The sequence below is a fragment of the Morchella sextelata genome (genome assembly GCF_020137385.1).
Source record: "Morchella sextelata strain SCLS chromosome Unknown scls_3, whole genome shotgun sequence".
Classification (NCBI taxonomy): Eukaryota; Fungi; Ascomycota; class Pezizomycetes; order Pezizales; family Morchellaceae; genus Morchella; species Morchella sextelata.
Genome location: NW_025408618.1, coordinates 1,488,894 through 1,505,354, shown reverse-complemented (window position 1 = coordinate 1,505,354; position 16,461 = coordinate 1,488,894). Strand labels below are relative to the sequence as shown.

The 16,461-nt window shown below is 47.4% G+C and overlaps 4 protein-coding genes across 4 annotated transcripts; 2 read left to right on the top strand and 2 right to left on the bottom strand.

The window, feature by feature from the left end:
* Positions 1-1,197: 1,197 nt before the first annotated feature.
* H6S33_009227 (uncharacterized protein) lies at positions 1,198-2,190 on the bottom strand (the record flags this gene model as incomplete). Its single annotated transcript, XM_044840599.1, has 2 exons — positions 1,198-1,738; positions 1,793-2,190. 2 exons carry the CDS (start codon positions 2,188-2,190, stop codon positions 1,198-1,200), a joined length of 939 nt encoding a protein of 312 aa, XP_044698042.1.
* A 2,052-nt stretch (positions 2,191-4,242) lies between these two features.
* On the bottom strand, positions 4,243-5,217 carry H6S33_009226 (uncharacterized protein; the record flags this gene model as incomplete). Its single annotated transcript, XM_044840598.1, has 1 exon — positions 4,243-5,217. The coding sequence occupies one exon, from the start codon at positions 5,215-5,217 to the stop codon at positions 4,243-4,245; it is 975 nt and encodes a 324-aa protein (XP_044698041.1).
* A 2,113-nt stretch (positions 5,218-7,330) lies between these two features.
* H6S33_009225 (uncharacterized protein) lies at positions 7,331-8,155 on the top strand (the record flags this gene model as incomplete). The annotated part of the gene is made up of 1 exon (XM_044840596.1): positions 7,331-8,155. One exon carries the CDS (start codon positions 7,331-7,333, stop codon positions 8,153-8,155), a length of 825 nt encoding a protein of 274 aa, XP_044698040.1.
* A 4,827-nt stretch (positions 8,156-12,982) lies between these two features.
* On the top strand, positions 12,983-15,716 carry H6S33_009224 (uncharacterized protein; the record flags this gene model as incomplete). Its single annotated transcript, XM_044840595.1, has 4 exons — positions 12,983-12,990; positions 13,084-13,810; positions 13,867-15,053; positions 15,110-15,716. The coding sequence occupies 4 exons, from the start codon at positions 12,983-12,985 to the stop codon at positions 15,714-15,716; spliced, it is 2,529 nt and encodes an 842-aa protein (XP_044698039.1).
* Between the last annotated feature and the right edge of the window lie 745 nt (positions 15,717-16,461).

The window sequence follows — 16,461 nt, the reverse complement described above, 5'->3', positions numbered from 1 at the left end:
AGATTGTGTTTCTGATAGATGGCGTGTTTTTGTCTTTTTGTTCATACCGATCCAGTCACGATTCTCCTGCTGTTTAAATTCAAGGACCATCTCTCTGGACCTTGAAACATCTTGGAAATGTTTGTCCGGTGAAGGGTGACATAACAGACATGTGAAACAATACCACGCGGGCTGTCAAGAAGATTAAGGGAAACTTGAGTATAGAATTAGGGACGAATTAACGGGAAGGAAAAGTCAGTCCTCCGGTCTTCCATTTAATGAAGGAGAAATCAAAAACATGCTGCCTACCGTCAAATTAAGTGGCAGCGGGAAATTTGAGCCTATTGTGGAGATCCAGGAGCTGGGCATAGTAGCGAGTTCAGGCTTCGAACTTTGATTTTATAGTCATGAGATCTCACTCGATTATTCGCACCATACGTGATAGAGTGCAGAAAGAGATTCGATTCATGGATATTTTGGTACATTAAAGAAACTCCCAGAGACTCTTATCGCTTTCTGGGGCTATGGAGTCCCCCGCCTGAGCGGAAATGTTTTATTGGTATGTGCGCCTATCCGGTACCCAGTGCAATCCGGTAAACCTTTAATATTTCGGGGTTCTAACGGTAGGTGAAAGTTGTTGTTTTCAGAGGGCCAGTTCCCCACGCCTGTTAACAATTTATTCTGACTCCATAACGAATAGGTTGGCTAGCAGCAACGAAGAAATCTAGGCCAAGAAGGTGCTTTCAAGTTGAAGAGCTAGATGTAGGGGATGCTACGTCAGTACACCTCCACCCAAAGGCAAAAGATGAAAATAAAAAGCGAAGGGGTCGCAAGATAGGGAATTAGGGGGGCAGAAGTAAGTGAGGAGGAGATGGGAAAAACTTAGTCAAGTGGTGAGATGTTGGCTTATGAAGAAGGTAAGCTTTACCTATCCCAAGCATCTTATCTAATCAAGTTAGCCGAGCTGGGTCACCCACCAAATCCTTTTTATTTTTTCTCTTGCAAGATCTTTCTTTACGCCGCCTCTTTGCAGTTTGCCAGGGGACATCGAAAAAATGACCTTGATACTTGAACAAAAGAAGATTTTGGTACTCGAAAGAGAAGATTATGATGGCAACTGTAACCTTGACTACGCTCCTAGCATTATAGATCAAATGAGATTATATGATCGGGACATGAGTACTTTCTTTACACCGATGAATAGAAGTAGCTACAAGACTATTTTGCTCCCTCTCTCACTTTCTCGTTCTGATGCCACCTGTACCCGCCGTTCTCTAATCCCTCTTTTACCAATCCTCTCACCACCTCCCCCGCACCCCTCGGCCGTCTCCCCAACAGCTCCTCCAAAGCCCCATGAACGTCTCCCGCCTCCCCATTCTCAAACGCCTTAAGAGTTGTAGCCCAACTCCTTGCAAACGCTTCCGACCTCTCGCCCCGCTCTACAAGCCCCTTTACATACTCCCCCAAACCTACCTTCTCAACGACCAGCTCATTACCTAGCTCATCACGGATGACCTCCGCAACCCGCGTCAATGTCAGAGCCTCAGGCCCTGTTAATACCACAATCGAGTTGGCATATTTCTCGTCGTCCGACAGGAGCAGCCTTGCCGTCCCCTCAGCGAGCTCGGTACGCGACGCAAAAGCGATAGGCCCGTCATGTGGGAGGATAATAGACTTTGATGCGGGCGTCCAGCTGAGGTAGAGCGGGAATGCCTCTGTGTAGACACCTTCCCTAATGATTGTGTATGATAATCCTGACCTATCCATCACATTAACCACTGTTCCATACTTTACTGTCAGAGTATACACTTACTCCTTCAACAACCTCTCCGTCTCCAGGTGTGTATGCTGTAACTCACTCACGCTATGCTCCCTGCTGCCGTTGATAGCAAGAGAGGTATAATACACCCTCCCAACACCAGCACGCACACACGCATCAATGGCGTTCTTGTGCTGAATTAGACGCTGTTCGTTGTCGAAGGAATCCGTAGATACGATTAAGACCTTTGCAGCCCCGGCAAATGCGGTGTTCAGCGTGCTGGGAGTGTCGAAATCGCCGACACGGAAGGTTACATTGGGGATTTGCGGTGCGCGGGAGAGCGAGCGGGTTGTCCCTACTATAGAGGGGCCTGTGCTGGAGGAAAATTCCGATAAATATCCGAGAGTTGCGCGGCCGAGGCCGCCAGTAGCGCCGGTTACGATTATGGACATTGTGGGCTTGTATAGGAGGGTATGAGATATACTGTAAATATGTGGCTTTGAGAAAGTGAATTGAAGTACTGACTGAACTGATACTGATGATGATGATGATATAGAAAAAGCACCGGAGGGGACCTAATTGGTTTATATAACCAAATACTACACCCCTGATCTAATAATTTATTACTGACGACCAGCTTCCCATAAGCACGAACATCCAATTGATGGTTTCAAATCATCAGACCGAGTGATTGGCCATGACCCGCATACCTTGTTAATTGGTTCATGGTTGTACAAGAGCTCGATCACCGGTGTCCGAACCCCAACAAGGAAGGCTACGTACACCCATATTATAAATCATCAGTATTTCTAAGCAAGGCTTGTTTCAACACTGCACGGCCTAATATTTGTCTGAATGACGTCGACTGTAATTATAGGCAATAAGGCCTTATTATGGCCTGAATTTTAACACGATTCTACCATACACGGATGGACCATTGGAATGTAGGCATACGTTAATTAAGTCCGGTCCGCTGGCAAATACTGAGCAAACTATCTGGGATTTGACGTGATCACCCCACTCAGGTGTCGGGTTATATATGGCGCCTCTTTCGCATTGAATATCTAGTTGATTCTTCATAGTTCTGGGGCTCTACCGGGGCGAGCGAGCGTAATTGTTTACGGGAAACATTGTTTTGCTGTGGATCTTATCGGATCCCCTCTTAGTTTATTTATTGAGAGTGAGTAATAACCTAGATCTTTGGTTAGATCAATTACAAGAGGAGGCATATAGTCTACCGTTGTTGATCTTAGGGCAATATGCCGAACTATGCCGACTCGGATTATGTAGGTACTGGGTTATAAAACGCTGTCGTCAAATGGCATATAGTTCTCATTTCGCACATGCGTGAAGAGCAATTGGATGTATACTTACTAGGGCCCCGTGGAGTCTCGCTATTAGTAATAAGGCGTATCTATACTTCAAACCACACCCTGAGATCAAAGGGTTAGTTTCTATAGGACGTACTACCACTTCTGTCATAATTATTTATATCTGAAATTAGGTCAAAGTTATCAACCATACCTGGGGTTAACATACAAGAGGAGAACGTCCTATTCATTCTATAAGGATTTGATATTGCGCTACTGTATGTACCTACCATCATTGCCAAGAATACCTGTAGAATGTTGAAGGATTACAGAATACTGTCAGATACAGTAGAATTATTTTACCAGACTTTACTTCTTATTTCTGAATGCCTAAAGTTGCTGTATTATATAGCCGGGTTTTATATTCAAAATAAAGCTCTACTCTCCTCTATGGTAGCCGTCTTGCAGATATATCAAGATTATCTGAAACCTGGTGTGCTTGCTATCACCCGCCGCCACCTGTCATTCGAGAATCATATCATATCAGATCCCCAATGATCCATGCCACGGTATCACCAGCACTATCACTCCCGATCATTACCGGACCTCTCAAAACTTCACTTCACACCTCTCGCGCACATATTCACACTTCACACTTCGCACGCGCGCGAACACGAACGCACACAAATCCTCTAAAGAGTACCGTTTCATTCCCTTCCCTTCCACCCTCTAACCCCCAAACGAGCGCACAAAATAATCTACATGACCAGAAGAAAGGACAACAACGCTTGACTCCGAAATACAAACTAAAAAAAAAGCATTGAATAACCTCCCAGTAGAAGTAAGTAGTAAGTAGTAAGTAGAAAGTAGAAAGTAAAAAGTAGAAAGTAGAAAGTAGAACTTATGAAGTAGAAGTGGTAGTAGCCAATGAATAAAAAGAGAGAGATAATGAAAAGAACAATGCAACTAGTTGCTTAGGAGGAAAAAAAAATAGCTAATTTGAAAAAATGCAAATACAATGCATAAAATGCAAAACGAACGGCACCTTTGTTTCTGTAGGGAGTGAGCGAGAGTTAAAGAACACAGCCCACGATACAGTTAAAAGCCAGTACCAGTGATGGCTTACCAATACCTTCATGTATAAACGTAATGATATCCTTTTAGAAATAAAAAAAAAAAAGAGGGAATGGGGTATCATGACATCTCCATATCCGTCTCGACACCGTGATGATCCGCAAAGGGCGCACTCACCCTGCTTCCAATCTGAACAGGACTATCCCCCTCATCATCGTACTCCTCAAGGGTTCTCTTCTTCTCGCCCCTATAGGGGCGAACACCCTTACTGCCCGGCTGACCGCCTCCTAATCCCTTATTGCCCAGAAAGGCCTGTCTCCTCGCCATCCATATCGGCTCATAGCTCTGCAGCAGCCACTTCATCCCGTCGTCAAAGCACACACAGAAGCGCCGAGACTGCACGTGCTGAATTGCCTGCACCGCCGAGCCGCCCAGATGCTGCATGATATAAGCCGCGGCCACCGCGGCACTCCTCTCATTCCCGCTCTCGCAGAACAGCAGCGTCTTCCCGCCCGGCGGCAGCGTCCGGTGCGCCTGGAAGTACGCCCGCTGATACGTATACAGCACGCGGCCATCAATCGGCACATTGACCTCGTTTGGGCGCTCCGCGCCCAGGCCGGAGAGGTAGTGCTCGTCGATAAGGTCGGTCGCGCGCTGGAACTGCGCAATGAGCTGCTGGTTCCCCGAGACGTCGATGCTCTCGAAGCGGACGCCGGGGAGCTGGGTTGCGAGGAGATTTGCCTTTGCGGTCATGGCGCTGCGCACGGCGAGCAGGAGCGTGATGTTCTCGCGCTTGATGAAGTCGAGGGACTTTGCGGCGCTGAGAGGTCCAAGCCAGAGATGGGTGAGGATTTGCTGGGCTTCCCGGCGGGACTCGTATTTCCAGTCCTGGAGGGAGGTGGGCAGGATGCTGCTGCTCGGGGAGACCACCATATGTTCGAGCGTGGGCTGTGGATCGGAGCCGTCGAATTGGCGGGCTTCGGGGTTGAGCGTGGGTGGAGGGATCAGGATGCGGGGAGGGGCGGGGAGCCCGGCGGTGTAGACATTGTTGGGCTGGTGGGAGGAGGGCGTTTGGAGGGACATGGCATTGGCCATTGGCTGTGGTGGTGATGGAGTGAGCGAATGACAGGACAGGACAGAACGGCGTGTATTAACAGAGGGGGATGATTGCAGGTAGAAATGAAATAGGAAGGAGGGGTTCTCTAAGGAGAACTGATAGAGAGATGAGTAGAGGATAGAGAGAGTGAGAGCGAAGAGAGGAGGAGGAGGGGAGGGATGTGAAGAGGGAGAGGGAGAAAGTGAGAAAGCGTGTGTGTGGTGTGGAAGCTACGAGGGCTGACGGGACAGGACACAGCACCGGTACCGGCACCAGCACCAGCACCAGCAGCAGCAGCACCGTTCTGAGCGGGGCACTTTCTAATTGGGATCACGAGCCCTAGGAAGTATTGGGCATTTCCTGAACTATACGGATTGCATTTATTCTTATATCTATTGCAATATTGCCTGTCCACAATTGCAAGTGCACCACCACACATAACCCCACCACATGTGCAATAATAACAACTGCAAGCTCTAATAGATGGAGCTCTCCCAGAGACCGATGTTCTCTCTGCCAGTGCACTTCTTCATCCTCGTCTCCTGTGAACCCGTGTGTATCTTCTCTGCGCTTTCTGCTGGGTTTATTTGGCACCCATGCTGCATACTTGTCGAGCTGACGGATTGGGTCTGCACTCACCATGCTCGATGGAACCTACATGATGCACGTGATGGACCCGTCAAAGTAATTTAAAGTGAGGCTCAAACCACATCATCCCTGCTCTCGCCCCTCCACATCCATATCCCCTCGACCCCCCCTCCCCCCCGCACAACTCACTGATCGTGTGGTGAGTCAAGCAAGATTGCGCGCAGTGGTGGTGGGTGCCACTGGGTGGTGTTTGTTGTCTGCGCTCTCGTTGGAATGAACGCGGAATTACCCTGACTCACAAGCCGGACGGGGCGACCGAACTGTGAGACCCTCCCAGTGCAGCTACATACATATATTTACCAAGATTGGGCTCCGCGGTCACGATAATAATAAAACCGAGACAATCATTTTGCATATTTATTATATTCCGAGACATTTATCTAATTGTCGGCGTTTATTAGTTCCTCAGGTACGTTGTGGGTGGGTTCGTCCCGACTCGAGTGAGAATCAGTGAAGAATCGTCCACTTACCCGGCCCTCTGTTGCCAAGCCACTAGTATGCCATTTAAACCCTCCCAGATTTTTGTTTTCACTTCACTTCTCCAGACACAACAATCAATAACCACGCCAATTGGTAACCACGCCACCACGGAATACTAATAATTAACAGTAAGTTATTCACCCTCCTCTCCTCCAGCTCTGCTATGGAAGTAGGGTCCAGATGATGAACATATGAGTTCTGCAATGCCAATTTGCAACCCTGCTGAGCCTTTTTCTCTCTGAAGGGCCTCGTCTCGGCGGGTGTCCCATCTGAGTTGGGAAGGGACATTGGCGGGGTTGTGACATGCGGATTAAAAACACTACACTTGATCTGATGTTGAACCTACTTTTGGGGGCTTTGAGCGAGTCTTATTGTTTCAATGGGGCGCTGACTTTAATGTTTGCTCAGTTCATCTAGGGATATCTTCCAGGGCTCCTTCCGTCAGGTTCAATGCAGCGGATACACAACATTTAGAGGTATCTTGCATGGGGTATGGTAGGGCTGTAACAATACCCGTCTGCCCATATAGATTATTTATGCAATGGAAATCGATTCAAATTAACTGCTCACCTCATTCGTTGTTCTGTCTATGCTGTACTCGTATCTGTGAAACATCAGTGCCCACAAACAATCTCAGCATCTCTGTACCTGTGAAACCTTAGATCCTATATCACCGGAACAGGAATAAGCAACTACTAACACGCTCAAGACGCTTTGGACGCGTACTCACGTGCCTCCACCCTGCCGGGTAACTGCTTTCCCCACCTCAAGCACGGTTTATCACCCCACGCATTGTGATCATTGACCACAATCATTGACACCAATCATTGACACCAATCATTGACACCATTGACCTGGACCTACGTAACCGTACACCAAAGTCACAGCCTTTCCCGTTCTACGTAATCTAGAGCCACCAATAGAAGTAACGATTCACAAATCCCTATAACCAATCCAACCCACATACCTCAGTTCCACAGAGCCATGACCACCGACCCACCCCACGTCGACATCCTCCTCTTCGGCTCTGGCTGGATCAGCACCTTCCTCGCCCCCCTCCTCACCCAGCTCTCACTCACCCACGCCCTCACCTCCCGCAGCGGCAGCCCCTCCACAATCCCCTTCACCTTCGACCCCACCTCCACCGACCCCACGCCCTTCACCCACCTCCCCCCCGCCACCACCGTCCTCATAATCTTCCCCCTCCGCGGCGCCGAGGCCACAAAGACCCTCGTCTCACTCTACACCCAGACACACCCCAACACCTCCCCAAACTTCATCCAGCTCGGCTCCACCGGCATCTGGACCGCCCCCGGCCGCACAACCCGCCACAGCCCCTACGACACCACCAATGCTCGTGCTATCGCCGAAGACGCCCTACTGGCGCTCGGCGGCGCAGTGCTGAACCTCGCGGGGCTGTGGGGCGGAGAGCGAGACCCCCGCAATTGGGTCGGCCGGGTTGCGGCGACGAAGGAGATGCTGAGGGTGAAGGAGAGTCTGCATGTGGTCCATGGGGTGGATGTGGCGTGGGCGGTGGTGAGCCTGTTGAGGAGGTTTACGCCGGGCGAGCGATGGATCGTGAGTGATATGCGGGTGTATGATTGGTGGGATCTGGCGAGTGCGTGGGGTTCCGGAGGGACCGGCGGGGAGAAGAAGGGGGAGCAGATGAAGTGGGTGCTGGAGATGATGGAGGAGGGTGGGGTGGGGGCTTTGCCGAGGTGTGGAGAGGGTTGGAGAAGGTTGGAGTGTGCGGACTTTTGGAGGATGGCGGGGAGGGGTCCGTTGATGAGGTTGGACTTTTCCGGATAGGTTTGTTCCCTTAGGTATATACAATACGTAGTTACCGTTGTTCGTAGGCTTGAGGCAAATGGTTTTGTCGTTTGCTTAAGGTAACCTTGCTTCAATAAGTAACGACCTATATGTAGCCGAAAAATAAATAGCATAATCCAATGGGGCAGGAAAAAACTATATTGGGATAATATCACCTTTAAGGAAGGTTTAGATATGAGGATAACCCACTTATGAATAATCATTATTGTGCTCAATCGTTCTAAAAAGAGGTACCTGTGGAAAATCGTCTTTTAACAACGAATCATTATGTCTTAATTTCTACTAGCGATAGACTTTGACTAGCAACAAAGTACGTTGACTTCTAAAAATTCCAGATCCCAAATTCATAACTTTTCCTGTATCAATCAGTAATTATAAGACTTAAAGTGACGTTGGGGTAGTGTCAGTACGAATGCTAGCAACTATAGCCCTAGATGAATCTTGGTCGTAAAGCTACTAGGGGTATTACTTTTACAGAATCCTTCCGGTCAGTTTACTACCAGTTTGGCGTATATAAACACACCGACTTGAATGATACCATCAGTGTAATACGGATCTAATAGGACATTCTTTTAAGCCTATCCGAGCTCTAATAACAACTTGTTTACCCTTGCTGTTATTTGGAACCTTTACACCTGTTTCCCGGAACTTTTCCTGCGCTACAAGATTCGAGTGATACGACATGATGCAAACCACATATTGAGTTCGTGAAATGCCTAGCAATTACCAGTATAGAGATGTATACGAACTAACCTGCCTGCTCAAGCTGGAAACCCTGTTATCTAAATCATCTCGAGTTTACCCTAACTAGAGCGCGAACTAAATATTGCGCTCATCCTAAGCTAGGTTCGTCCTCATTACTGCCTGAGGCGTGGGTGGTCGATTTGAAGCGCACAAGACGTACCTAGTGTCCCAAATTGACTGAAAACAGGCAACCTCGTACCTCAACTACCGCCAAGGCAGAAAGAGTAGTGGGGTTAATAGCGCTAACAGGATTTACGAGTTTGTTTGGAGGCCAGGAGAGCACAAATGGGCAAGGCTGTATGTGCACACGTACTACACTTCATAAGAGAGAAAACTGCGATGCGGGTAGAATAGCTGTGTATTACAGTTGCAGTGTAATGAATGGAGTGTGTGTTTTTGACCTCACTAGGTTTTCCCCACCCTTTTCCCCACTATTCGGATCAAGGAACACAAGCATGTACGAGAGTGAGGGGACAGATACCAAAATTCTGCCGCCGTGGGGTGGAATTACTTCAGAATTCAGCATTGGTGTTACGTTCGACCACTCATAGGAACAAAGCAAAGAGATAGCTCACCGCCATATCGGATTGCATTGATCTCCTCGTGTTTCTAGGAGCAGTGTTGCCGGTACACAGACTCGAATTTCTCGTGCTTGATTGTGGAGCTCTCTCAACCGGAAAATCGCCGGATGGGTTGGTCAATTGATCTGTAATGAATTTATCGAGGTGAGTAGAGATGATTGACTGGGCCAGGCTGTGTGCATGTATGGCATCATCATCACCGATAAGCTCTCGGTGCACCAACCTTCAGATCCATGTATACACAAGGTGATACAAAGGAATAGGCTCGATGATAACGAATTGATGGGATATGCACCAAATCCCCCAAAATTACGTAGCTTGGAAGTCTAGCACATGGGGCAAGTTATGGGCACTCGGAGTTGGGATCAAGGGATATATTGACGCCTCGAAACAAAGCCAAGTAGTGGCGTCTAAACACCTGCCGAACTGCCGAGCCCTTGGACTCTCAAAAGGGGCGAGATCAGGAATCTAATTGATGAGATCTAACTACAAATGATATCACATGAAGGCTAGGTTTTACTAACGCATGGTGTCTCGTCTGCTAAACCTCAGCTCAGGTGGAACATTTTGTTCAGCCTAGCCGTCAAGCAGATCCTTTATATCGCAGAGAAATCAATAATTTACCCACATAATCATAACAACATCCTTAGTTTTGGAGTAACCTAAGGATCTGCCGATAATTTTATCATTGATTATGTTGATTATGCCATTAACAGTACTGGAAAAACATCCACAGCCCCGTGCTTGATGATCTTGATGATCTTGTTGAACATATCCATCTCATACTTGATACGCAGATGGATCTGGATATAATATCGGAATTTGAAGAACCATGATTACCTCCCTCAAAAGAATTTAACTCCAGTTTAAGGGCTATTCGCGCTGTAGTCCCGGTAGCTGTTTCATGCCAATCATGGATCACATACTATTCGTTACCGCTGAAAATACGAGTAGAGAGTAAGAACAAGGCTCATATACCAACTGTACCATGGTACTAACAAACTCGAGGTCTAGGCCGAGGTTTTATAACAAATCGCGGCAAATAATATAAATTTTATATCTACCCCAATCACTCGCCCATGACCCAAAGTCGCAAGACTTAACCCTAAAACAGGTTATAAGATCAACATTAATGTAACTGATAAAATGACAGTTATGCTCTTTGCACTGGTAATGAGTCTTTTTTCTTCAGTTTGCCTCTGAAACTCATTGACTCAATGTAAGACGCCATCCACTCTTAGATTGAATATATTTATCACCCCATATCAACCGTATACTAACCCAAAGTAATAAAGCTTTCGTATTGCATATACGCCAATTAGAATTTACTTCCTCAAATAGAGAGAGGGCTAGACCTCCAAGTTTTCTAAGGAAGAAGGATAATCTAGCCATCTTGAGTGTTAAGAAATAGTATATCGGGTGCATTAACAGGGGAGGGGAGTTTACAATATCGTATCTAGCTGGAGGTTTGCTTTGAAGTTAACCCACCCCCAATTTTTTTTCGATAACCCCCATTTGGAATATAACTCCATCGCCACGACCTCAAACCTATAGTATACTTTGTTAGTACTGAAGTGGGCTAAAAGATGGGGCAAATTTTGGAAAGAGATCCAATAATTGAGAAAATTTGTAGGGGGGAAAAATTATCCTCAAAACTCCAGCAGCCCGCGATTCTAGAAGGCTATTTCTATAACGTTTCATTTGTTAGACACACCGAAGAACCGATGACGACTTAGAGTTTATATTGTGTGTTCGAGAAGGCTTTGCTGGGTGGTTGTGTTCCAGTTAAGAAGTCTACTAAGATAAAGTAGTTGATAGGTCAGTCATTTTGGCGGACGGCAAGCTCCTTCATATTCGATGCGGGAAGACTATGATATGTCTTCATAAAGCCAAGCCTATCTGTACCTAGTACCTATGTACACACCCAGAATCAAGTCTAAGCTCCGTGAGTGATACTTGATGAGTTCCTAAAACATAGCAGATGACAGCTTTGCCAAGGGTAATATTAAGTCAGGGATGACTCGTAGGGCTGCTGGGGCCCTTACAAGGTTGAATTAAGCCACAGAATTGGTGCGCTTGACTCGATGAAGAATTTGACTGTTCATGAAATGGTTTTTATCCCAATTCATACTCAGAAGGCCTGTAGAAGCACATGTCAGGTCAGAAAAGACGATAACCTAATGACAAATGTGTCCAAGCGCTGCAGGATTCAATGCAAGAGCCTGCTATGACTCCAGTATACCTGCTCTATGGTTCCTACTTGCTTGGGGAGATATTTCAACTCGAGCTCAGTTGTAGGGGAAATATATCACGGCTGAGTATCGTCTTGATCAGCGCAGAAAGCACAGATAAGTCATCAAAATAATTTGAATATTAGGGTTCCGAAATTGCCGTATTAAATCATCAATACTTCCAGGGGAGCCCTTGAATGAAACCCCCTTGTCACACAAGATGCTGTGTTTGTGACCGAGCTCAAGGATTTGCGAGGGATTTAGTGCTGACCTACAGATCGCCCCTTGCCGGCGACTTTCGGTAGGATCAAACATTCTGTTTCCAAAGAGAGAGCACAAAGCCGTGAAGGAACTTGTAGATTAATCGAGTGCTCAATTCAACTGATCGCCACCGGAGTTCTTTGTTGAAGTGCAGTGTGTTTGAACATCGAACCAACAATGTGCTTAGTAACGTAGTGCAGCTTAGTGTTGCGATTATGATCAACATCTCGGTTACCGATAACATGCGGGCGGACTGAGACATCGCGCGTCACAAAGCATGATGTAAGGCATTGATGATAACGGTCAACTGGTCCGTGCGAGAAGGTGGGGTTTGGTGCGCGAGATGAGTGTTGGATAAGAGATACACACTCCATCAAAGTTTGTATTTTTAAGAACAGGTAGCCGTTGTTTTATTGGGTTCTGCAGCTGCGAGAGAATCATTACGATCAGTTGAAATACATATCTAGACTCAGAGATGTTTTCAGGTGTAGGAGTGCTGTCCCTCCTATGTGACGTGCTGGGGGTCGAAAATCCTTAGCCGTGACTCGACTACAGGCCTTCCCGGTTCGGCAAGGAAGCGAGCGGTTACCCAGCTGCACAACGACACCCCGAAGAGCAGTCACTCTGATCAACCTGGGAAGAAAAAAAAATTCGCCCACAAGAGCATTTGTCAGTAAACTATCGCCCCACTCAGTAATCTATATTTCCAACCAATCAGGAGGCTCATCATCCGCATTCAAAAATCAGCCAACCCCTCACCCACACAACCCCTCATTTTCCCCTCCTCCCTTCTTGCCCTCATCCCTCTCCCTTCTCTTCTCTTCTCCATCTGCTGTTGTTCCACCCTCGATCGGACGACACAGTACATTGTAAGTCTTTATCTCCCAATTGAACATATTGTTCTTCCACTAACAAGAACCTAGTGACGAGAATTTTCGTTTTCCGTCCAACAAATTTTTTTAAAAGGGTTCATATAAAAATCCAGCAAGATGGTCAAGTAAGTTTTTCCTCCATTTCGATGCAGCAAATGCTATGTAGAATTCTTTGTTGGGAACGTCAAGGCTTACTGGGTCTTTTTCACGAATTTCAGCTTCACTGTCGAACAGATCCGTGGGTTGATGGACAAGGTTACGAACGTTCGTAACATGTCCGTCATTGCTCACGTCGATCACGGAAAGTCAACTTTAACCGACTCCCTCGTTCAACGAGCTGGTATTATTTCTGCCGCAAAGGCCGGTGAGCAGCGTTTCACAGATACTCGTCAGGACGAGCAGGATCGTTGCATTACCATCAAGTCCACAGCTATCTCCCTCTATGCTGAGCTTGGCGAGGACGACGTCAAGGACATCACCCAGAAGACCGATGGAAACAACTTCTTGATCAACTTGATTGATTCACCCGGTCACGTCGATTTCTCTTCCGAAGTCACTGCTGCCCTCCGTGTTACCGATGGTGCTCTTGTCGTCGTCGACTGTGTTGAAGGTGTCTGTGTCCAGACCGAGACTGTCTTGCGTCAGGCTCTTTCCGAACGTATTAAGCCCGTCTGTATCATCAACAAGGTCGACCGTGCCCTTTTGGAGTTGCAGGTCTCAAAGGAGGACTTGTACCAGTCCTTCTCCCGTACTGTTGAGTCCGTCAACGTCATCATCGCCACATACTTCGACAAGACCCTTGGTGATGTTCAGGTCTACCCCTACAAGGGTACCGTTGCTTTCGGTTCCGGTCTTCACGGATGGGCTTTCACTGTCCGTCAATTCGCTGGACGTTACGCCAAGAAGTTCGGTGTTGACAAGGTCAAGATGATGGAACGTCTCTGGGTATGCTATCATTGAAGTATTCTATATACTGGGCTTGTGCTAATCAAATACATCAGGGTGACAACTTCTTCAACCCCAAGACCAAGAAGTGGACCAAGGTCGAGAACTACGAGGGCAAGCCTTTGGAGCGTGCTTTCAACCAGTTCATCTTGGACCCCATCTTCAAGATCTTTGCTGCTGTCATGAACTTCAAGAAGGATGAGATTCCAGTCCTGCTTTCCAAGCTCGAGATTACTCTCAAGGCTGAGGAGAGGGATCTTGAAGGAAAGGCCCTTCTCAAGATTGTCATGAGGAAGTTCTTGCCCGCTGCCGATGCTCTTATGGAGATGATTGTCATGCACCTTCCTTCCCCAGTTACTGCCCAGAAGTACCGTGCCGAGACCCTGTACGAGGGACCCGCTGATGACGATGTCTGCATCGGTATCCGTGACTGTGACCCCAAGGCTCCTCTCATGTTGTACGTCTCCAAGATGGTGCCGACCTCTGATAAGGGTCGTTTCTACGCTTTCGGACGTGTCTTCTCCGGTACCGTCAAGTCTGGTCTCAAGGTCCGCATTCAGGGACCTAACTACACCCCTGGAAAGAAGGAGGACTTGTTCATCAAGGCTATCCAGCGTACCATTCTTATGATGGGTCGTTACATCGAGCCCATTGAAGATGTCCCTGCCGGTAACATCTGTGGTTTGGTCGGTGTTGATCAGTTCTTGCTCAAGTCTGGTACCCTTACTACTTCTGAGACTGCCCACAACTTGAAGGTCATGAAGTTCTCCGTCTCCCCCGTCGTCCGGGTCGCTGTCGAGGTCAAGAACGCCAACGACTTGCCCAAGTTGGTCGAAGGTCTTAAGCGTCTTTCCAAGTCTGACCCTTGTGTCTTGACTTCCATCTCCGAATCTGGTGAGCACATCGTTGCTGGTGCCGGTGAGTTGCACTTGGAGATTTGCTTGAAGGATCTTGAGGAGGACCACGCCGGTGTCCCATTGAAGATCTCACCCCCTGTCGTCTCTTACCGTGAGACTGTTGCTAGTGACTCAAGCATCACTGCCTTGTCCAAGTCTCCCAACAAGCACAACCGTCTCTATGTCATCGCCACCCCTCTCGCTGACGAGGTTTCCAAGGACATCGAGTCCGGAAAGATCGGTCCCCGTGACGATTTCAAGGCTCGTGCCCGTATCCTTGCCGATGAGCACGGCTGGGATGTCACCGATGCCCGTAAGATTTGGTGTTTCGGTCCTGACACCTCTGGGTATGTCATTTTCTAACCAACTTCCGTCTTTAATTAGTTGCTAACATTTGATACAGTGCCAACTTGTTGGTTGATCAGACCAAGGCTGTCCAGTACTTGAACGAAATCAAGGATTCTGTTGTTTCCGGTTTCCAGTGGGCCACCCGTGAGGGACCCATTGCTGAGGAGCCCATGCGCAGCATCCGTTTCAACATCATGGATGTTACCCTCCACGCTGATGCTATTCACCGTGGTGGTGGACAGATCATCCCCACTGCCCGTCGTGTCCTCTACGCCGCTACCCTTCTTGCCAACCCTGGTCTCTTGGAGCCTATCTACCTTGTCGAGATCCAGGTTCCTGAGCAGGCTATGGGTGGTATCTACGGTGTCTTGACCAGGAGAAGAGGGCACGTCTTCTCTGAGGAGCAGCGTCCCGGAACTCCTTTGTTCAACGTTAAGGCCTACCTTCCCGTCAACGAGTCTTTCGGTTTCACTGCCGATCTCCGTTCCCACACTGGTGGACAGGCCTTCCCTCAGTCCGTCTTTGACCACTGGACTGTTCTTCCTGGTGGTTCTGTTCTTGACGGAACTTCCAAGCCCGGTCAGATTGTCCAGGAGATGAGGAAGCGCAAGGGTATCAAGGTTGAGGTTCCAGGTGTTGAGAACTACTACGACAAACTTTAAATGATTCCCTAGGAAAAAATAAAAACGTGTAATTTGTCCCTCATCTGATTGAGCTCTTATTTTAAAAAAAAAAATGTCAAAATGGGGAAGGGTTTCATGAGGGTTGCGATGATGATATGATTGGCGGGGCTTTTATTTTTCTCTTTGGTGTTGTCATTTTTCTTTCTTGGTTTTCTCTTTGGATGCATGTGCATTTTTTTTCGTACTTTCGGCTTAAATCTTTTTTGATACAATAAGAGACGGATTCATTCCTATTCTCCAGCGCGCTAGAATTTCTCAATAAAGAACTTGTGTCGAAATAGCTTTGCATGACATCTCCTTCTGCCTTGCGATTATGTTTGAATGTGCAATAATTTATACCAACGTACCTTATATGTGTATTGGAGGAGATTGCTACGACTGAATCTACTGTCTACATACTATGAAGGCACTAGAATATGAGGCATATCAGCAACCAGATTTGCTGAAGGTCTTGAGACGTTTTGCAAAACTGCTCGGTAACCAGCCCGCTCAAGACCAACAAAACATTTATCTTCGCCTTATCTGAGCTTCTCCTAACCCTTATCTTGTTACCCATTCAGGCAGTAAAGTATACAGTACAATTATAGTCAGCGCCGAATGTATGTCTCTAAACCCAGGCCATAAATTAATGAAATGTGAATCCAATAAACGAACTCAGTACACTCTCTACAAGAAGAGGTAGTAGCTTTCAGCAGGGACATTATTGTTACCAGTAACATATTTG